Here is a 19,734-nt window from a genome sequence, read left to right as displayed (position 1 = left end):
GACCAAAAACCGCGATGTCAGTAAATCATCGCCAGCCAAGCAACACCAAAAATGCAAATAGCGAAAAAGATGGATGAAGGGCCGGTCAACAGCGAAGGGAAGGCGCTCAAGAGGCGACAGGGCGAAAAGTCTGAGAATGAAGTGGTTCCTGTCAAGGCTTGTCAAGGCGGGCAGAAGCATGAGTGACGAAGCTTCCGTCGATTGGCCTGTGTTGACTTTGGGCAAAAAATCCGGGGCTGCCACTGGCTGGAGCTGAAAGGCCGTGGAGCCCAGCTTGCCAGTTTCTTTTCCAACTCGCGAACGTTAGCCTCTAGAGTAGTTAATTGAGCAGCCCCACACGGCGGGACCCACAAACAACTGGCCTGCTGGCGCATGCACATGCCGTACCTGGACCCCTTTTGGTTTCGATCTCGATCAGGGCCCATTGCTTGGCCCAGGTTTCGAGCTCGACTTTGTGCAGCTTGTACATAACTACAAGCATTGTGGTAACTTCCAATTTGCATCGTTTACATCCGTTACGGACCAAAAAGCTTTCGTGCATTATTGAAAGGCCCTTCATGTTCCCGCAATGGCACCGCGCCTCTCTTGCTGAGCAAGCTGAGGCCCTTTTCAAAAGATCTCCCAGCTTGGTCATCATCCTCTGGGCGGCCATTTTCGGTATCCTTTTTTTTTTTCTTTCTCGGTGCTGTGACGATATAACTCAAACGCAACACTAACAACACCAGCACACGATTGATATACCTAGTTTATTCAAGCAACTGAGGGGCGTCGTTCCCAATCTCCGGATGTCCTTCTCTTCGCAACAGTTACGTTATGCGGCAACATCATTCCTCTGTCTTTTTATGATTCTTTTCCTGAGCTTGGATCTTTTCGAAGGATAGTTTCCATCATAATGAACCGGGCCGCAACCTCGGTTACCATCACCGACCCTTTCGTCAAGTACACATCCTTGATTGCGACAGGGGTGTACTGTCCAGATGCGGCCCAGTACCGTCTCGCTCACCACCTGCAGAAGGTGTATGCGAGGCTGAAGGACTATGCACCCTCGCACGAGTACCGGAGCAGGCTCCGGCAAATCGCAAAGGTGGTTGAGACGACAGGCAAGGACGGCGGGGATGGACTGGCGTCTCCAACCCACCCGATCCGCCGCAATCCTCTCTTCGCGCGCTTCTTTCAGAGTCACGAAAGGAAGGATAGTCTGGCCTTGGCACGGGTCATGACGAGCTATCAGGCTGCCTTGCACGTCGATTCTCCGAAAGGGTTGTTTCTCTCTGGGGAGGTCGGCACGGGAAAGTCGATGCTCCTCGACCTCCTCGCCGAAGGTTTGCCGACCCATCGCAAAAAGAGGTGGCATTTCAATACCTTCATGCTGCACACCTTTTCCCGACTAGAGGAGTTTCGAAAGTCCCGTCCCCGTGCGGCCGCCGATAGCCCGGAACACTCTTTGCTGTGGATGGCCAAAGAGCTTGTGGAGACCTCTCCTATACTGTTCCTGGACGAGTTCCAGCTGCCAGACAGGGCCGCGAGCAAGATCATGAGCAATCTGTTTGTTGCCTTCTTCCAGCTTGGCGGAGTCCTCATCGCGTCTTCGAACAGAATGCCCGAGGAGCTTGAAAAGGCAACGGGAGGCTATTACTCGCCGCCGGCCACTGGTGGTTTGGTCGGTCGAGTTTTCGGTCTTGGCAGGAGCCGATTTAGTGGCGAGCTGTTTGGCCGATCTAGCGACTTTGCCGCCTTTCTAGAAGTTTTGAAGGCGCGGTGTGACTTCTGGCACATGGAAGGGACGCAGGACTGGAGAAGGAGGGAGCGTCGTGCTTCCCTTCTAGCGGGATCTACGTGCGCTGCTGGTTCGGGTCCAGGGATCGCTTCCGAATTGCAGGGGACAACAACAAACGAGAGCAGTGGCGTTGCCATGGACAGAGCAGAGAGAGAAACTCAGATGCCAACCATGTACTTCTCACCATCCGATGGGGAAGAGACATGGGCAGCTGCACTACGGCACGCGACGGGGTTTGATGTTGACCATTTGGCGAGTGCAGACGGACAGTGGTCGTCTGCAACCTTGGTAGTGTACGGGAGGAAACTAGTCGTCCCCCGACACCGTGATGGTATTTCGTACTGGGACTTCGCCGAGCTCGTGGGCACGCTGGGTCCAGCCGACTACATCACGTTGGCATGCAACTATCATACCTTCATCATTGACCACGTCCCTGTCCTCAGCCTCTCCATGAAGAACGAGGCCCGGCGGTTCATTACTCTCCTGGACGCACTCTACGAGTCACGGTGCAAGCTGATGATCCGAGCCGAGGCCGGCCCCGACGATCTGTTCTTCCCCGAGACAAGGACACGGGCAGCGGAAGTCGACGCGGTGCAGGTTGCCACTAGCGAGGACGATGGTACAGATGCAACATACTCTGAGACGATCGCCGAGGTGTTCCAGGATCAGGTGTCTCCATTCCGCCCGAATGTATCGACATACTCCGAGGCCTCCAATTCCAAGTACGACCCAGACCAAGACTCTGATTTCGGAAAGGAGCAAGGACGAAGGATTGATTTTAGCAATACCGGCGCGTTCACCGGCGCGGACGAACGATTTGCGTACAAGCGGGCGACGAGTCGCCTCTGGGAACTCTGCAGCGCACAGTGGCACGCGCGGACGGGGCAATGGTGGCAGCCGCTGCCGAAGGAGGCTAGACATTGGGAGGGTGCTGAGCCCTCGAAGCCGCCGCCTGCGCCGTTGGCGCAAACCGCGTCAAGCGAAGTCACAATGGGGGAGTCGATCGAGCTGGAAGAGCCTGCGGGCCTGGAGAGGTTTCGGGTCGCGACACTGAGGAGGAGCGAGCAGAACGGACACAGTCAAGACGCTGATATGGCTGGCCGCTGACGTCGAGCCGGGATAAGAATGCCGCGGGCAATGCTGCAACTGGCTCGGCAACCATAAAACTCAAGAGATGTTTGCCCTAAACGGGCTATTGTAGTAGTAGCTCGTTCGTGTTGCACAGTCATGCAAACCCTTCAAGTTTGGGCATGATGTCCTCGAAAGAACGACTCACCTCAAGGGGTAGTCAACCTCGAGACTGAGGGGAGCTGTCTCTAAGCATACACAGTAACTCGAATTTGAGCCGAGTAACTGTGGGGTCTCTCTCTAGAGGTCGACTTCCCTCAAATGTAACCTCACACAGCAAACCCAGCCTTCGCCGGCCAATTCTGAACCTGGCCGGCACGCTTAATAATGGAATGGGATATGCACTATAACTAGTTAGATCAATGCATTATTTAGCAACATTGCTGTGTCGATACTACTGCACATGCCGTGTCGAGTGTTTTGCAAAGACCAAGCTCCGTTGTTGATTTATCATCTCAGCAATGACCTAAGGCTGCCGGGCAGCACACGCATTCCACTCAGGAGAGACGGGGAAGGTGCTGTGGCACACCCGCCTTTCCAATTACCCTGGCCTGCCACCAATGACATACGGGTCCCTCTTCCCCCCCGACAGCCCAAAGTACGCCCTCTTCCCCAGAAGAGTAATTCACCACGTTGCGGAACCAGTGCTGCCGGCGAACCTGAATCTCCGCGTTTCCCCTCGCCCTTTTCGGGCCCGCAGCGGCCCCCTCCCCCTAGGATCTAGCCAATGCAAAGTAGGATGAAGGTAGCGTAAAGGACATACTCGGCTGTATGTACTTCTGGATAAGGTTTGGTTCATATACGTCCTGCTTAGGTAGATCAACAGCTTTTCCCATGCCACGGTGATCTTGCTCCTGTAACTAACTTAAACTCCCGACCATTCCTCTCCCACCACCTCACCAGAAGAGAGTAATGCGCCCCTCCGCGGGGTGGTGGTGGTCGTCGGCAGCACCATGGGCGAGAAAACAAGATTCCAGATGATGATGATGCGGCCACGGCCGCGACACAACCGCCGCCAGCTGCGGCAGATCACGCTCGTCCTCGGCGCCGTCCTGGCGTTGTACTGCGTGGTGTTTGTCTGGAACATCCCCGGGTCCGCGACAAGAGCGTCGTCGCGGATGCCACTGCCGCCGGAGATACTCAACAACCTCTCCCTGGACGAGGCGCAGTGCAATGCCTACTTCCCAGGGCTTACCAAGGAGATCGATGATGCCGTCGCCGAGGGGCCGTTTCAGGTAAAGCAGACGGGCGATATGGGCCCGTTGCAGGCGAGGATCAAGGATGGACAGGTTTGGCGTCCCTCCCTCCCCCTCCCCCCCCCCCCCCCCCCTCTTTCTTTTTCTCGTCTACGAGGGCGCATCCTGGGACCACTCTTGTCTTACTGACGGCGATGGGTTAACATAGATCTCCATCATTCACGCGCAGCGCAAGTCAGACCTCTCCAAGGAGATGATGAACGTAAGCGAGGCCTCGCGTGTTATTGTTATTGATATTCGGCGCCCCCCTCAAGATTCCAATCAACATGCTGCTCATACTCATACTCACGCTGACCCCAATCAGTCACGAACCGCCTCGCTGCACCAGCTCTACCGCGCCCTTCTCACCTCTCCTTCGCCACTGCCAGACACGATCTTCACGCTCAACTTCCAAGACCAGCCGTTCGGGACAGCGTGGGCGTATTCGCGGGCCGCCGACCCACAGTTCCACTCCAAGGGCTCCAACGCGCGTACGTTTCTCATGCCGCACTTCTCCTTCTGGGCCTGGAAGCTCCCCTTCATCGGCTCCATGGGGCGCGCGGCAAAGGCCATTAGCGATGTAGAAGCCGAGTTCGCCAACGGGAGGTGGCACCAAAAGATAGGCAAGGCCGTGTGGCGGGGCACGACGTGGTTCAACAGCGTGTACAATCCGCGCATGCGGCAGAACCTCGTGGCCACGGCGAGGGGCGAGCCCTGGGCGGACGTTGAGCCGCTCGAGTGGGACGGATCGACCGGCAACGCGAGCAACGCGCTGCCCGTCGAGGAGTTCTGCCGGTACAAATACATTGTGCACACCGAGGGCGTCACCTACAGCGGACGGTTCCAGTTCCTCCAGATGTGCGCCAGCGTCGTGCTCACCCCGCCGATCCAGTGGATGCAGCATGTCACGCACCTGGTGAAGCCGCTGTTCTCGAGTGACCTGAATCTGAAGGGCTCCAAAGGGTGGACGCCGACGGAGAACGTGCGCCGGGCGTGGCCGGTGAGGTACAAGCCCCAGGAGGCGAATATTGTCTTCGTGGCGCCGGACTGGTCGGATCTGGGGGCCACCGTGGCGTGGCTGGAAGAGAATCCAGAGATCGCCGAGGGGATCGCGAGGAGGCAGCGGGATCTGTTCGTCGGTGGGGGTTACTTCAGCCCGGCTGCTGAGACGTGCTACTGGCGGGCGTTGGTGCGAGGGTGGGCGAAGATGGCGCGAACCGAGGGTCAGGGATGGGAAGAGACCGAAGGAATCTCGTTCGAGGCGTTCAGCCTGACAAACACTGTTTGATTTGGTAACCGATGATCTGGGTTGTCAGGCGCTCTGGGCTTTGGCGTTCAGTGGCCGTGAGTGAGAGCTTGGGCGGCTGGTTTGTGTCGATATACCCGCACAAAAAAACAAAGGCATCGATTTGCGAATATGGCGGCAAACGCCGTATCCCTTTCACGCTCCGTATCGCGGCTGCCAACGCCGGTGTGTTTGGTGACCGGAAACTCCATCGACTCGGCCCCCCGCCTCAGAGACTCCCAACCCACGGCGTCCAGGTCTCCCCAATCCTCCTCATCTCCTCGGTGAACTTCCTGCTCGTAATCTTTTTGCCACCATGGCCCGTAGGCGGCGAGTGCTCGTCCGGGTCAAAGAAGGGATTCTGCATCAGCCTTGTGTAAGCCATCTGCATGGCCTTGAACACGGGCCTCATCTCGCCCTCCCTCAGGCCGGTGGCCGCGCCGGCAGCTCTCCTGTCTCTGGCACCTGCAATCGCGCCATCGATGCGGCGGCCGCGCATATCGACAATGGCCACGAAGCGGGTGCCCGTGTTTGTCTCGAAACCGTAGGCGGCGAGGCGGTCGTCGACGGCGTGGAGGAGGCCAAAGTCGCCGGTCAGACCGACACCGGCGGCCGCGTTCTGGCGAGAACGGAGTTCAAAGATATCGAGCGTGCTCGAGAGGATGAGGGCGAACTGGAGGGGCGTGCGCACGGGGTGGAAGGAGTTGGTAGAGGGGTCGTAGGAGGGGAAGATGGACGTGTGGAGCGGGTTGTTCTAAGAATGACCGGTTAGCAGCCGAGAAGCAATCGGGCGCGAAAAGTCGGACACGGCTTACATTGCGGCCAATCACCCCAAGACAGGCTATCGAGGGAATTGCCGTTGCCATGGTGGGCGATTGGGACCTGCTCAGGTGTAATCCGTACTAGCTGATTAAGGAGAGCAGGTAGAAGTTGCTTGGAGGGACCGACGGAGTGAGTGACATGGTGCTAGCACCGTCCAAGCTCCGCATAACCTAACGGAACCAGCTGCACGGATAGGCCAATGCAGTCCGTTTGCGCCGGAATAAAGCGGCCGTCGCAACAACGGAACGCTGGCACAACAACATCAACCCCGTGGTCCGAATCCCTCTACCCTCGAGTTTTTTTTTTTTTTTTTTTTTTTTTTTTTTTTTGGGGTGCCATAGCTCTTGATACAATATATGGGTATGGGTAATTAGGGTACATATAACTATTAGCCTGAAGACCTTCCCTCACTCTCATCACGCCCAACCGGCGGCGCATACCGTTCGCTGCACGCAGGACGAGCTTTCTACCAAAATGGACTCCCGGAGTGCTCAAGTACCGCGTACATACACGGTACATGCGACAACGCTGTGGGGTTAAGAGTCTGATTAAACAACCCTCTTGCGAAACGGCGCTGCATCACGTCGGATGGTCACTCCTCATCAACGATGCACTCGGTCTCCTCTAGCCCTCTCAGGACTTCCTCGATCTCGCTTGGATCGGTGATCGCCCAGACGCCGCCCCCCTTGACTGTGTCCTTGCCTCTCATGCCCACCTCCTTGCCGACGAGATTGCGGCCGACTTTGCCGGGGCCGATCCCGACCCACCTCCTGACTTTCTCTTCCTGGTCGAGGTACTTTATGCTGTCCCACCACTGCACGGTCTCGAGACATTGCCTCGCGAGGAGGTCCTTGAGCTCGGCCTTGCTCTGGAACGGCCTGGCCGTGACGTTGCTGATACAGGGCACCGCACCGGGCCAGGTGATGATGTCTCGGTCTTCCCTTCCCTCTACGCGGCTATTGCCGGCCAGCACCTTTCGCATTACCGACACGGCCGGCTTCATGATGGGGCTGTGGAATGGGCTGTCGCTCTTGAGCCGCACCGCGCGGGGGTCGTGGCCCAGGAACTGCCGGACGTGCGCGACCAGCGTCTTGATGCGCGCAATGTTCCCGCTCAGCACGATCTGGTTCTTACTGTTGATGTTGGCGATGAGCACCTGGTCGATGGGCGACCGGTCCTCGGCGCTCTCCGACTTGCTCCCGGGGCTGCTGTAGCCGACAAACTCGTGGATCGCGCTGATCAGCGACGGCATATACTCGGGCTCGCTCACAACCGCCACCATGCCGTACTCGCCCCCGTACTCGTCCTCGGCGCTCTTGGTGGCTGCGACCATGGCCTCGGCCCGTTTCTGCACCATGAAGAGGCTGTCCTCGAACTCGATGTAGCCGCCCGAGACCAAGGCGGCAAACTCCCCGAGCGAGTGACCCAAGGTGAAGTCAGCGCGCTCCGCCGTCTTGAAGCCGAACTCCTTCTCGAGGACGCGGAGAATCAGGATCGAGGTCGCCATGATGGCTGGCTGCGCGTTCGGGGTCATGCTCAGCACCCTCCCGGGGCCTTCTTGTATTACCTCGGACAGCTTGTACCCCACAATGTGATCGATTTCCTGCACGATCGGTATGGCCGTTGCCGGGAACGCTTCTATCCAGGGCGTGAGCATGCCCACCTTTTGGACCCCTTGCCCTGTTGCGACGGCTTCGTGTAAGTGGGGATGAAGACGAGGCCAGGCTCGAAGAAGGGTGGGGGAAGCGCAGCGTACCAGGGAAGAAGATGGCCGTCTTGGGCCGCGGTCCTCCTGTCGATGCATGGCGATACTGTACATGCGCTCGCAACACCGGGGATCGTCTCGGGGATAACGTTATGCATGTAGACGCCGAGACGGCGATGGGACGGCGACTCGCGTTGTTGGCGAGCAAGCGACAGGACCCACGTGACCAATTCATTCTCGGCTCGGAGACAATAAGTGGTCGATGTCGCCAGCAGCCGGCCAGTGCAAAGCTGGGGCTTTTCAGGGCGGCCGCTTCATCAGTCGCGCAAACGATAGCGTGGCAGTTGCGGCGTGGCAGCTAAAGAAGGCGCGGGGAGTTGTCGATGTCGACGAGCATCTTCGGGGAGCTGACGGGCGCGAGAGCCGGGAAACGGAGAACGGATCCCGGGGTTAAGTGGGGTGCAGCCGTCAAAATATCCCCTGCCCATTGAGGTGTGTTCCGTACTGTGTACGGACGTACTCCGTATTCTGTAGTCAATACGGAGTACCGCCTACGTGGTATTTTACCACTCGAACGATACAGAGATTGTAATTTTCAACCTGCAAACGGAAGTTGAGTTCACTTGGGAATATTTCACATGAACCGCACCTTAACTGTGTGTGTACTTACAAAACTTCCAAGTCATCACTTGGCACTGTTAAAAGACATCCGCCTTGGAAATCTCGAGCATTTGCAATCGAGGACAGATTTTCCCATTCACGACTTTGAGCCAGGATTATTATTGCACCTTTTGATCGCCTTGGGGGGTTCAGAACAGCGCGGGAAGCGTCCTTCCTACATTGCTCTGCGCCTGCCGCGGTCTCTTCAACGGAGGAGAGAGAGAGAAAGAGATAAAAAGAGAAAGAAAGAGAGAGAGAGGGAGAGAGAAAGATAGATCACGGCAGACCAGCCCTCACCATGCCAATTACCATTATCACGCCAAAACCCCCTCGGCCGATCAACAGCGACAACGGCAACGCCCGCTTCTCACAAGAGGATGCCTCGTCAGAAGAGAGCGACTCGGACTCGGGAGGCGGCGTCGACCTAGACGGCGACGTGCCCACGCGCCCGCCGCGGCGGTCGTCGGTCCGCACCACCTTCCAGGCCCCGGCGCGCCGGGACCTCGCGTCCGCCGTGGTCACGCCGGGCGAGGTCATCACGGAGGACCCGCAATGGATGCGCGGCCACGGGACCTACGTCGCCCCGCACACGACCGCCATCGTCTCGTCGGTCGCCGGCACCGTCACGCGCACCAACAAGCTGCTGTCGGTGCGGCCGCTCCGCGCGCGCTACACCCCCGAGGTCGGCGACCTGGTGGTCGGCCGCATCGTCGAGGTGCAGGCCAAGCGCTGGCGCGTCGACGTCGGCTCCACCCAGCTGGCCGCGCTGCCCCTTAGCGCCATCAACCTGCCGGGCGGCATCCTGCGCAAGCGGACCGAGACGGACGAGCTGCAGATCCGCACCTTCTTCGCCGAGGGGGACCTGCTCGTCGCCGAGGTGCAGCAGCTGTTCGGGGACGGCGGGGCCGTGCTGCACACGCGGTCGCTCAAGTACGGGAAGCTGAGGAACGGCGTGTTCGTCGCCGTCAGCGGCATGGGCGGCGGCGGCGGGGTGGTCAGGAGCCGGCGCCAGGTCTGGACCATGGACGCGGCCAACGGCGGCGGGCAGATCGACGTCGTGCTGGGCGTCAACGGGTACGTCTGGATCAGCAAGCACGTCGAGACCCCCGAGGCGGAGGCCGCCAAGGCAACGGGCATCACCAACATGGAAGAGAGCGTCAGCGCCACCGTGTACTCGAGCCAGAATGACCGGATCGAGGTCGAAACCATGAGGGAGATTGCGAGGTTACGCGGCGTGGTGACGGCGCTGGTCGAGAACGGCCTCCGCGTCGACGAGGAAATGGTTGTCAAGGGGTACCACGAGGCTGTGGAGATGGCGCTGGTGTCTCCCGAAGGGCCGGATGATGTCTACCTAGGTGGCGAGAAGGGACAACAGCTGGCTGCGGCGCTCACGGGGGCTTGAATCCCCTTGCCCGCGCTTGAGAAGAAAGAGGAGGGGGTGAAGGGGGAGGATTCCCACCCAGATCTTAACGGTTAGATACGGGGCTCCTTATGAGCTTCCTATTAACTATATGCTAATCACTCGACACGACGAACTTGGCCTATGGTAGGCCCGGTTTGGTATCAAGTGCCGAATGAGAATTAAAAGTTACAAAAGGAAAAAAATTTGAAACCGAGCTTGCGGGTGGATATAGATGCCGGGAGAAAGAAAAGAAAAGAAAAACGCGGATTGAACACCGGGTATCAGTAATGCATCCCGCTCATGCTGCGTACGCTACGTTGGGGTCGTTCGGCCATGGCTCGAATACAACGTAGTTTGGCATATCGTACAGCTTTTCAAAGATCGTCTCCTAAATCAAACAAGCACACAGTATTAGACCGCTGAACATCTTCAAAATCCAAAAACAAGAAACATTGCGAAATAAAACAAAAAAAGGAGCCCAATCGTTGCCCTAATTTCCAGAGCGCTTTACATAAAGATAACGGGCAGCCAAGACAACCAGCCACCTCATGAACGCACCTTTGGCGCTCTTGCTGCCCAGCCCGCACAGCATGGCCGTCCAGTAGCCGAAACCCTTCACCACCTTGCCGTTGCGGTCAAAGTTGGGCTTCTTGGTGGTCAAGCGGTTGAATAGCTTAAGCTTGGAGAGGTTAAACGGCATGTAGCGTATGGCGATGAGCTTCTCGGCCCAGGAGGGCGTCTCGGAGACGGTCCGGAAGTGGGTGAAGGCGTCAAAGCTTGCCTTGCCGCGGTAGGCGCCCCAGCCGCTGTCGCCGACACCGCCAAACGGGACCGTGTTGAGGGACGCGTGGAAGAAGGAGTCGTTGATGGTGGCCCCGCCCGAGGTCATCTCGTTGAGAACTGTGACAATGATCGAGTCAGCTGAGGTTTGTCTTTTTATTCGCTTGCCCGCGGCAAACTTACTCCTCTTGTTCTCCGCCTTGGAACCGAACGTAAACAGCGACAGGGGCGTGCGGTGGACGAGGTTGGCGACGTTGAGCGCCTCGTCGAGCGAGTTCACCGGGTAGATGGAGAAGATGGGCCCGAAGGACTCCTCCTGCATCATCGAGTCGTCGACCGAGTCGACCAGCACGGCAGTGGGCTCGATGTAATTCTCCGACTCGTCCACGGCGCCGCCCATGACGATCTTGCCGTTGGTGTCGTCCAGCATCTTCTTGATGCGCTGGAAGTGCCTCTGGTTGACGATGCGCCCGAAGTCCGGGCTCGCCTTGGCGCCGTTGGGGAACATGTCCTTGTAGGCCTGGTTGAGGTGGGTGATGAAGGTGGGGACGATGTCCTTGTCGATGAGGATGTAGTTCTGGGACAGGCAGACCTGGCCCGCGTTCATGGTCTTGCCCCAGAGCAGGCGCTTCGCAGCCAAGGCGAGGTTCGCGTGCTTGGTGATGAAGGCGGGGTTCTTGCCGCCGAGCTCGAGCACCACGGGGGTGAGGGTTTCAGCAGCCTTCTTGGCGACGATGGTGCCGACCGCGGCGCTGCCCGTGAAGAAGATCTTATCCCACTTCTCGTTCATGAGCGCGGTGGTCTCCGGAACGCCGCCGTTGACCACGGCAATGGCGCTGGTGTCGAGCCTGTTCTCGATGAGCTCCTTCATCACCATGGCGCATGCCGGGGTCAGCTCCGAGGGCTTGATCACGGCGGTGCAGCCAGCAGAGATGGCACCGACCAGCGGGGCCAGGGTAAGCTGGATGGGGAAGTTGTAAGGGCCGATGATCAAGACGGTGCCCAGGGGCTCTTTTTTGACGCGGAACTTCATGAAGGAGTGAGTGGCGGGCACATAGGGCGAACCCAGCTTCTCGTCCTTCATGAAGTTCTCGAGATGGTCGAGCATAAACAGACAGTCCTTCTTGATCCAGTCGATCTCAGTGAACAGGGCCTCAAAGTCGGACTTGTGGAGGTCCTTCTTGAGCGCATCCAGGATCTGGGGCTGGTAGTCCTCGATGGCCCAGTACAGCTTCCGCAGCTGCGTCTGGCGCCATTGGAGCGTCTTGGTCTTGTGCGTGCGGAAAGCGCCGCGCACATTGCTCGCGATGCCGGGGATGGCCTCGAGGGCTGTATTCTGAAACTCGGGAATCGTCATCGTCATGGCGGACTGCAAACGGAGACGTGAATCGAATCGTCAAGCAGTAAAAAAAAATATAAAAAAATAAAAGAAATAAAGAATAAAAACAGGTCAGGTCAAGGCGATTTCGGTCTCGTCACGCAAATGAGGCATCCAGAGTACGGAATATGTACGACCTAGCTCGGCTGCGAACGACAGATATAGTGGGCGAGCGGCCAGTCGACCACGGAGTAGCCCGTTCTCCGTACTCGCGTGTTTCAAAAGAGGCCAGGCTCGACTGGCAAGCAGCCGTGGGCACAAAAGTCGGGATGGTCCCGATGGGTACCTTTCCAGGACATTGCGGGCTTCATCGAGTGGATCAAAACAGGGATTTCGATCGATACCAGGCATGGGCCGAGGTAGTGTACGGACGTATGCAAGCACACTGCACGTAGCAACCGAAGCGGGGTACCGCGTAGATCGGGTGAGTTCCCGTTCCGTCTCAAGTCCATCGTACTAGTGTGAGTGCATAACGTTACATGAGATGAGACATTGGCGAGCCGTTGTCCTTTGGTGAAATATCGTGACGGGTTTAGTCAGCTGGTTATTAGACCTTGAAACTGCCATCCAAACACTTCGAGTGCTATACAGCGGCGCCCCAGGTTCTAGGCGGGCAGCTAACAAGACCAACTCTTTGTAAATTTCAAATTCCAGGAGAGCCACTAACGGCCGTTGGAATACCATCGGGGACCTATCCGTACAAGGGTGGATCGGCGTTTTGCCCACAGCAGCGCCTCTAACTACTGTGTACCCCACTTGAATTCGAACCCAATGCCGAGGTTTGCGACCTTGCAATAAAATCCTTTAAGATGAATTGTTAGCATATGAATCTCGAGCCAATAACTCAGTACCAGCCCAACACCAACAAAAGTTAACTGTGATGGGTATTTCTGCGAAGTACACTCGCCATCACGTACTCCGTACTCCGTACTGGGACGGCTGTCAATTATCCTTGACAATCTTAAATGGTGGGTCATTGGAAAAGGGTATGCTTGCTTGCCAAACCGCTCCCCCTGATAAATTTGGGCAACGAGGGCATGTGCGTTGGGTCGTTCGGTCGATATGCGGAGCAACGGGGAAGGCCCAAACGGAAAGAAATGAAAAAGGGGTAGAGATAACAGAGGACACGAATATCTCCCAATTCTATGTGGATTGATGTACAATGTAACTCATAATACAACAGCCAACGGGTCGCCATGGCGAACAGTGGCTGAGTAGGTCGCCTCAACAAGATGTGCCTCGAGATCCTTGGGCCGTGAGATGCTGTCCGGCGTGGATCAGTAGCCAGCCAAGCTCCCGCACGTCAGCGCGGTGAAACAAATAATTTCAAAATGTCAGCAGAGGCTCGCCCGGTCTACGTTACCGACGGCCACGGGTCGACCGTCCTCTCAGCACCGGAACAGGCTCCGCAACCTTCGCGCTAAGCAAAGCTTGCTGAATGGTCTCGACTCCGTCGATCAGAGACCCTTCGGACCTCTTCCGCTCGTCCAGGAGCAACGCCTGTTTCCGCTGCTCGTAGAGCTCCTTCTTCCGCTCCTCTGTCAGGTACCATTCCTTGGGGAACTTGATCTGTTTCTTGAACGTGTGATGGCGGGTGTCGAGGGGAATGTCCTCAAACATATCGGTCGGGTCCTGATATCCGGTCTTAGCATGGCAAGTCAGGGAACAGCAAGCACGTCACTCGTTACCTTAGCCGCCGCAATCATCTTGTTCACGAGGTCACCCAGGTATCGCTTGTTTTGTGCCTGGTGCTCAAACCTCTCGCAGCTCATCTTGATAATATCCTTCTCTGGGTTATACCTGGCCCCGGCGAGCTTCTTGAGCTTCAGCTGCTGCGCCTCGCTAAGACCGGGAATGTCCTTCGGGCAGAACTCGACCACCACCTTCCTGTCGGCAGGATGGAACTCGCCCATATATGTTGTGTATCTGAACCGCAACACCTGCTCTTCGGTGGGTGGTTGGAAGGGCTTGGCCAGTTCTGGTCACGCGTTAGCCCGCCCGCACCGGTGCGAGGACAGAGACAGTTCTTGGGGAGGCTTACTTGAGAGCAGCGGCATCTCCCACACGGCAATGCGCGCGTACTCTCTGAACTCGCGGTGCTCCTCGAGCTTGGCGTGGCCCATCGCCAAGATATCGTCCTCTTCGAAATCGTCCTCGCCGACTTCGTCCGTGATGAGATCAGTATCGGGTTCGTCCGCATTCCAAAAGCTGTCCTTCTTGGGCATCACCGGCCTTCGCAGAGGCGCGCTTTCGGTGGTGACCTCCTCCGTGAGCTTCTCGATACTCTTGCGCATGTTTGGCGGCACCTTCTGCCAGTCCTCGAGCATGCGCGTGGCTAATTGACGCTCCTCATCCGTTATTTTCTCGTCGCGAAGAAAGCTGCTCAGATATTGGCCAGGGTTCGTGAAGACCTCGGTGATCTCGTCTTCGGCCTCCTCCTTATTGGCGCTGTCGTCTGCTGCTGCGGCTCGCCATTGTGTCGTTGACAAGGCCCGGCGGAGGACTGGCTGCTGGAGGGCGGCAACGCGGAGGGTCGGTAGCCTCCTGCTCGGCCGGAGGCACAGCCGGAGGAAGTTGGCGGGGGACGCCATGCCGGATGTTGAGTCGGGTCACGGTGGTTAGACACGCCTGCCGATGCGCGGCCGGAACTGGATCGCCAAAAATTTGGGTTGCGCTCAGCCGTCAGCCGTAACTAGCCACATCTGCACCGCCACATTTTGGCTTTCGCTCCGTCTCGGGGTGTTTAACAACTCGACGCGCAGACGTTGGGAAAGCAAACATTAACTAACTACCATTCATAGTAAAACGACGGTCGCGTGTGCAGTGTAGTGCTCAACGATAAACTGGAAGATATCTATTATGTTGCTTTAACGCACCATGCTTCGTTCAGGGACTATCTGAGGCAACAATGGAGGATTGCATTACTGTGCAGAACAAAAGCTGTAGGCACAAGTATGGCAACTGTGGAATCTTCCCTGCTCAGATTGCCTCATCCTCTCTGAGTGTTAGCACCGGATTCCGCGCACAGCTAGCGTTGTGAGTGCCATCTCAGCAGCATTTGAGAAACGCAGTGAACCCCCTTCTGTTACTGCCCCACATTTCGGCGCCACCATACCCCAACAAAACATTCCGAAGTATCTCCGATAATTAACCGACGGAATTCTTTCATCAACGCCAAATCTCCGAGATATAACCAGATTTTAGCCGGCACACCGCCTATTTATCGAAACTCAAGCAACGTGATTCTGCCTTACGATAAGAAGAACTATGGATCTGTTCAGCCTCCTTGGCGGTGGCCCGGGCCCCGCTCTCTCCGTCCAAGACACCGCGCCCATCGCCGCGATGGTCAACGGCGACAACGGCGTCGGCGGAGTCGGCGACAGTGTCCGAGAGGGAGTTTCGAGCTCCCTCTCGGACACCGTCGCGACTACCCAAACGCGTGAGCTCAAACGGCGGCGTGTCAATGATTCTGATGATGGCGTCGAAGCTCACCAAGCGACAGCGCAGCCCAGTCTTCCCGGCCGCAGCTGCTTCGTCACGGTCGGAGCGACGGCCGGCTTCCGCGCCCTTCTTGAGGAGGTCAGCACCGCGGAGTTCCTCCAGCGCCTCGCGGAGCACGGCTACACCACCCTCGAGGTGCAGTGTGGACCGGACCAGGCCGTCTTTGCCAACCGCGTGGCCGGCCTGAGCGACGACGACAAGCACGGAGTCGCGATTCACAGCTTCGGTTACACGCGCGACATGCAAGCCCACATCCTCAACTGCCGCGGTCAAGCGGGTGTTCGGCCCGCCGGATGTGTCATCTCCCACGGTGGTAAGTTATCCTCCCCGCCCCGAGCGCGCGCGTCCGTCTGCCTCGGTCGCAACTGACGCTTCTTCGACTCAGGCACCGGAACCGTTGGCGAGGTGCTGGGTATCGGTGCCCCACTGATTGTCGTCGCAAACCCGACATTGATGGACAACCACCAGCTTGAGCTTGCCGAGAGCCTCGAGGCCCAAAACATGGCTGTCCACGGTCGCATTGGGTAAGCAAACACCATCTTGGCATTCCCATCCGCGCAACATTGGACTACTATCACAGAAGCTAACCTCGTTGTACATCGTGCAGATTCATCGCCGCCGCCATTGACCGTATCGCCGAGCGAATCGCCCAAGGCACGTTGGACGCCCTCCCGCCGTACTCTCCGCCGTCGTTCCCCGTTCCCGCCGCCGATCGCATTACGCTCTTCGATTGGATGATACTGACCTGCTACCCAGACGAGCTCGCCGCCCAAATGCACATTGCCGACCTGAACCAGGCCGAAGCGGATTTTGCCAACCAACGGCGTCAGCAGCAGCAGCAGCAGCAGCAGCAGCAGCAGCAGCAGGATAGCACCATCAACCAAGAGAACAACGGCTTGCTCCAGCTCGATTAGGAACATGAGGCTAGCAGTCGTGCTGCGCCCCCGGCGGTCAGCGGAGGCGCTACTCCGAACGGCAATGCTCCTGAACTGTCGATCAACGGCGTGTTCCGGCCGTATCAGGGATCTGAACTTGATAACCTTATCGTACCTGTCGTTGCTGGCGGGATGGGTCCATGGAATCATGATGAGGATGACGAGCTCATCGATTTGGACGACGCATTGCGACCGCTGCCGACGGTCAACGGCTACGGCACTCATCACGATCGCATCATTGGTGGCAATCTTCCAACAGGCGGCGTCGACAACCAAGTGGCCGACTGGGATGGAGTCTGGGGTCGGCAGAGTGAGCGGGGAGACGATCGGGAGGATGAGATGGAGGATGTCAATACTGCCCTCGGCCGCTGATGCGCCTTGAAACGGGGACTTAGCCGGGTGGAAGTTTCTCCTCCCGCCCGCAATTTCCACCCTTCTCACTGGTTTGGAGATTTAGGTCCTTGGTGTCATGATTTTGGTTCGTTCTGTCTTGGGAACGGGAAAAATGACCAAGTTCAGGCATCGCGGCGGCCTGTTCTCACGAGTTGAAAGGGGATTGCCTCGTTTTTGCGGACCAGGCCGGCTCTTTACGATCATACAATAGTTGGGAAAGGATACCCCCCCTTGACTGACTTGGGGTTGGAATCACTACGAAGACTTATGAGAAATTTGAACAGTTCGAGTCGCATGGTTGGGCAGAAAGAACATTACGTACTCTCACGTTCATCTACCACAATCATAACAGGATGGTTCGGTACTCTCGATGATCCCTGCTTCAAAACGATTGTGCCTTTCATCGCTCATTGCAGCCCCTTCACTTCCCACACCTTGACCGCCGCGTCGCCGCCCGTACTCACCACTTGGTGCTCGCTCACCCACGCGACGCCGTAGACCCCGTCCTTGTGCGCGTTGGCCGCCTTTAGCCTGTTCCCGGGCTTCTCCAGGCTCCAGATGTGCACCTTGGTGTCCAGCCCGCCGCTGGCCGCGTGCGTGCCGGCGCTGTTCCAAGCGATGCTCAGCACCCGCGCCGTGTGAGCCGACCATCGATCCGTCGCTACCGGCCACGGCTGGCTCCCGCTCCCCGTCTGGTAGACGACGATCTTGCCCGAGGCGTTGCCCGCTGCGAGGTGCGCGCCGTCGGGGGAGAAGGCAAGGGTCGAGATGGCGGAAGTAGAGTTTGCGAGCGTGTGGGAAGGCGTTAACTGCCCCGAGGTGCTGTCGAGGGTGTAGATTTCGACGGCGTTGTTCGCCGCGCCGACGGCGACGAACGAGCCGTGCGCGGCGATGGCGCTTGGGGTGTAGCTAGTCGGGAGCTGGGAGAGTAGCTGATTGTCGGCGTACACGGCGATGCTGTCGCTGAGAGCGACGATCGTGTGCTTGGCCGAGATGGCGACGCCCTTGGGCTGAGAGGGGAGTTTTGTGGGGGTGCTGACGAAGTTGTTTGTCGATTCTTGGATGGTACGCAGGGTGTCGTCCCAGCCGATGCTGTATGTTTGCCCCGCGCCAACGGCAAACTGCGTGATCTGATTCGAGTGGGATTGACCCTCGACAACAGTGCCGATGCCTGTCGAGACGTCCCATCTGCAGACCTTGCCGTCGAAGCTGCCCGTCGCGACGACCTCCCCCTTTCCTCCGGACGCTGCACCCAGCGCGGTGACGGTCTTGTTATGCCCCTGCACGACCTTGACGGGCTTGTCACTCCCTTCCTTGAGATAATTGAGGTCGCCGCTCAAGCTCAGGCTGATGATGAGTCCGTCGCTCCTCCCGTGAGGCCACACCACGCCGACCTGTTGGTTGTCGACGCTGACGCTGCCTTCCTCTCCGATCCTCCACGTCTGCACGCATTCTCCCGCCTCGACATCCCACACCCGCACCGTTTGGTCGGCGCTCGCCGTGACAAACCGCTTCGAGTCCTTCGCCCAGCTAACGGCAAATATGCTGCCCGTATGAACGCCCTCGCCGATCTGCTTCGTCGGCTCGCCCGTCTTGCCGTCGTACAGCTGGATCCTCCTGTCCGCGCCCACGGTAACCAGCGCGCTCCCGTCCGGGCTGAATGCCGCGCCCATCACAAAGCCCTTGTGCAACCCGGCCGCCTTGCTCGCGAACTTGAACGGCGCGCCGTGCAAAAAGCACATGGTGCTGTCGTCCGACACGGTGGCCGCCCTCAGCGGACGCTGCTGGCGGATGGTCACCGCATTGACAACCTTGCTGTGCCCGCTGACTTCCCCGACGCTGTTGCCGCTATCGGCGGTGAAGCAGTGGCCGAAGCGCTCGCGGCCGTCGCCGACGGCAATGACGCGCTGGCTGTCGCCGTCCCAGGCGATGTCGGTAATGCGGCCCGAGATGATGGCGTACTCGCCCTTGGTGTTGACCGCCTCGACGGCATCCCAGACCCGTACGTTGCCCGAGACGTCACCCGAGGCCACCCAGAAGCCCGAGGGCGAAAACTTGGCGACGGTGGTGGTTGCTGTGTGGCCGGTATATTGTTTGCTGATGGAAGGGTCGTCGATGGAACGGAGGAAGATGGACTTGCCGGACTGCGAAGGGACGGTTAGACGGCCGGCGCAGACCGTTGCGGTGCGAAATAGCCACTCACCGCATAGGCTATGCGCTCCCCTTTGGGATCGCAAGAGAGCTGTGTCGGCTGGCCTCGCGTTGTTGATGGGGCCGCAGCTAGGATCTTTTCGATTTCGATCGACATGATGGAGGGCTATGCAAAATGTCTCTCGAGTGACTGATTGTTTTGGTTGAGAAAACAGCCAGGGTGTCGACACAAAAGAGACGCTTTGCGTGCTGTTTTGATTCAGAACGGGGGGCAGCTGGGATGGTGCCTGAGCATGCGCTGCCTACCGTTACCATGGAGGGGCATCAAGTCAGGGGTGGTGGTGTTGCGGGGCACCACAGCAACGCAAGGTGACGCCTAAACTGCGGGTCGGCCGTTGATTGGAGCATCCAACTGCACAAGCCTGACTGATGCTTTCGCGTCCATCAGGGGCTGGTGTATACTTGAGGGTTGGGTTTGACAGCGATGAATGCAAGCATGTAGAGAATCATGCATGCTTTCCCGACTTATAAGGAACTCAAGTTGGGAATGTTCAGCTTTAATCGTCATGCCAAAATACGCGA

At 58.0% G+C, this 19,734-nt stretch overlaps 9 protein-coding genes across 9 annotated transcripts; 4 read left to right on the top strand and 5 right to left on the bottom strand.

The window, feature by feature from the left end:
- The first annotated feature begins 479 nt into the window (after positions 1–479).
- Positions 480–3,251, top strand: P884DRAFT_221865 (AFG1-like ATPase-domain-containing protein). Its single transcript, XM_069439504.1, has 2 exons — positions 480–657; positions 726–3,251. Exon 2 carries the CDS (start codon positions 893–895, stop codon positions 2,882–2,884), a length of 1,992 nt encoding a protein of 663 aa, XP_069298469.1. The 5' UTR covers positions 480–657; positions 726–892; the 3' UTR covers positions 2,885–3,251.
- A 607-nt stretch (positions 3,252–3,858) lies between these two features.
- Positions 3,859–5,428, top strand: P884DRAFT_298934 (glycosyl transferase family 90-domain-containing protein; the record flags this gene model as incomplete). The annotated part of the gene is made up of 3 exons (XM_069444654.1): positions 3,859–4,194; positions 4,310–4,363; positions 4,466–5,428. The coding sequence occupies 3 exons, from the start codon at positions 3,859–3,861 to the stop codon at positions 5,426–5,428; spliced, it is 1,353 nt and encodes a 450-aa protein (XP_069298468.1).
- A 226-nt stretch (positions 5,429–5,654) lies between these two features.
- P884DRAFT_198178 (Longin-like domain-containing protein) lies at positions 5,655–6,291 on the bottom strand (the record flags this gene model as incomplete). Its single annotated transcript, XM_069438128.1, has 2 exons — positions 5,655–6,179; positions 6,241–6,291. 2 exons carry the CDS (start codon positions 6,289–6,291, stop codon positions 5,655–5,657), a joined length of 576 nt encoding a protein of 191 aa, XP_069298467.1.
- A 287-nt stretch (positions 6,292–6,578) lies between these two features.
- P884DRAFT_221858 (acyl transferase/acyl hydrolase/lysophospholipase) lies at positions 6,579–8,356 on the bottom strand. Its single transcript, XM_069439503.1, has 2 exons — positions 8,004–8,356; positions 6,579–7,927 (listed from the first exon to the last, which is right to left on the bottom strand). The coding sequence occupies exons 1-2, from the start codon at positions 8,185–8,187 to the stop codon at positions 6,840–6,842; spliced, it is 1,272 nt and encodes a 423-aa protein (XP_069298466.1). The 5' UTR covers positions 8,188–8,356; the 3' UTR covers positions 6,579–6,839.
- Positions 8,357–8,611: 255 nt separating this feature from the next.
- Positions 8,612–10,097, top strand: P884DRAFT_258368 (uncharacterized protein). The gene has a single exon (XM_069441228.1). It carries the CDS (start codon positions 8,911–8,913, stop codon positions 10,012–10,014), a length of 1,104 nt encoding a protein of 367 aa, XP_069298465.1. The 5' UTR covers positions 8,612–8,910; the 3' UTR covers positions 10,015–10,097.
- A 407-nt stretch (positions 10,098–10,504) lies between these two features.
- P884DRAFT_198098 (Aldehyde/histidinol dehydrogenase) lies at positions 10,505–12,151 on the bottom strand (the record flags this gene model as incomplete). Its single annotated transcript, XM_069438122.1, has 2 exons — positions 10,505–10,914; positions 10,978–12,151. The coding sequence occupies 2 exons, from the start codon at positions 12,149–12,151 to the stop codon at positions 10,505–10,507; spliced, it is 1,584 nt and encodes a 527-aa protein (XP_069298464.1).
- Positions 12,152–13,531: 1,380 nt separating this feature from the next.
- P884DRAFT_197655 (mitochondrial 37S ribosomal protein mS35) lies at positions 13,532–14,763 on the bottom strand (the record flags this gene model as incomplete). The annotated part of the gene is made up of 3 exons (XM_069438080.1): positions 13,532–13,804; positions 13,861–14,150; positions 14,214–14,763. 3 exons carry the CDS (start codon positions 14,761–14,763, stop codon positions 13,532–13,534), a joined length of 1,113 nt encoding a protein of 370 aa, XP_069298463.1.
- A 751-nt stretch (positions 14,764–15,514) lies between these two features.
- On the top strand, positions 15,515–16,587 carry P884DRAFT_197663 (glycosyltransferase family 1 protein; the record flags this gene model as incomplete). Its single annotated transcript, XM_069438081.1, has 3 exons — positions 15,515–15,986; positions 16,059–16,197; positions 16,281–16,587. 3 exons carry the CDS (start codon positions 15,515–15,517, stop codon positions 16,585–16,587), a joined length of 918 nt encoding a protein of 305 aa, XP_069298462.1.
- Positions 16,588–17,337: 750 nt separating this feature from the next.
- P884DRAFT_241417 (quinon protein alcohol dehydrogenase-like superfamily) lies at positions 17,338–19,641 on the bottom strand. The gene is made up of 2 exons (XM_069440218.1): positions 19,205–19,641; positions 17,338–19,145 (listed from the first exon to the last, which is right to left on the bottom strand). Exons 1-2 carry the CDS (start codon positions 19,307–19,309, stop codon positions 17,409–17,411), a joined length of 1,842 nt encoding a protein of 613 aa, XP_069298461.1. The 5' UTR covers positions 19,310–19,641; the 3' UTR covers positions 17,338–17,408.
- Between the last annotated feature and the right edge of the window lie 93 nt (positions 19,642–19,734).

This window comes from Thermothelomyces heterothallicus, assembly GCF_042370625.1.
Source record: "Thermothelomyces heterothallicus CBS 202.75 unplaced genomic scaffold P884_scaffold_8, whole genome shotgun sequence".
NCBI classification, from domain to species: Eukaryota; Fungi; Ascomycota; class Sordariomycetes; order Sordariales; family Chaetomiaceae; genus Thermothelomyces; species Thermothelomyces heterothallicus.
Note: the sequence above shows the minus strand (reverse complement) of the source record. Positions and strands in the feature narration are given on the sequence as shown.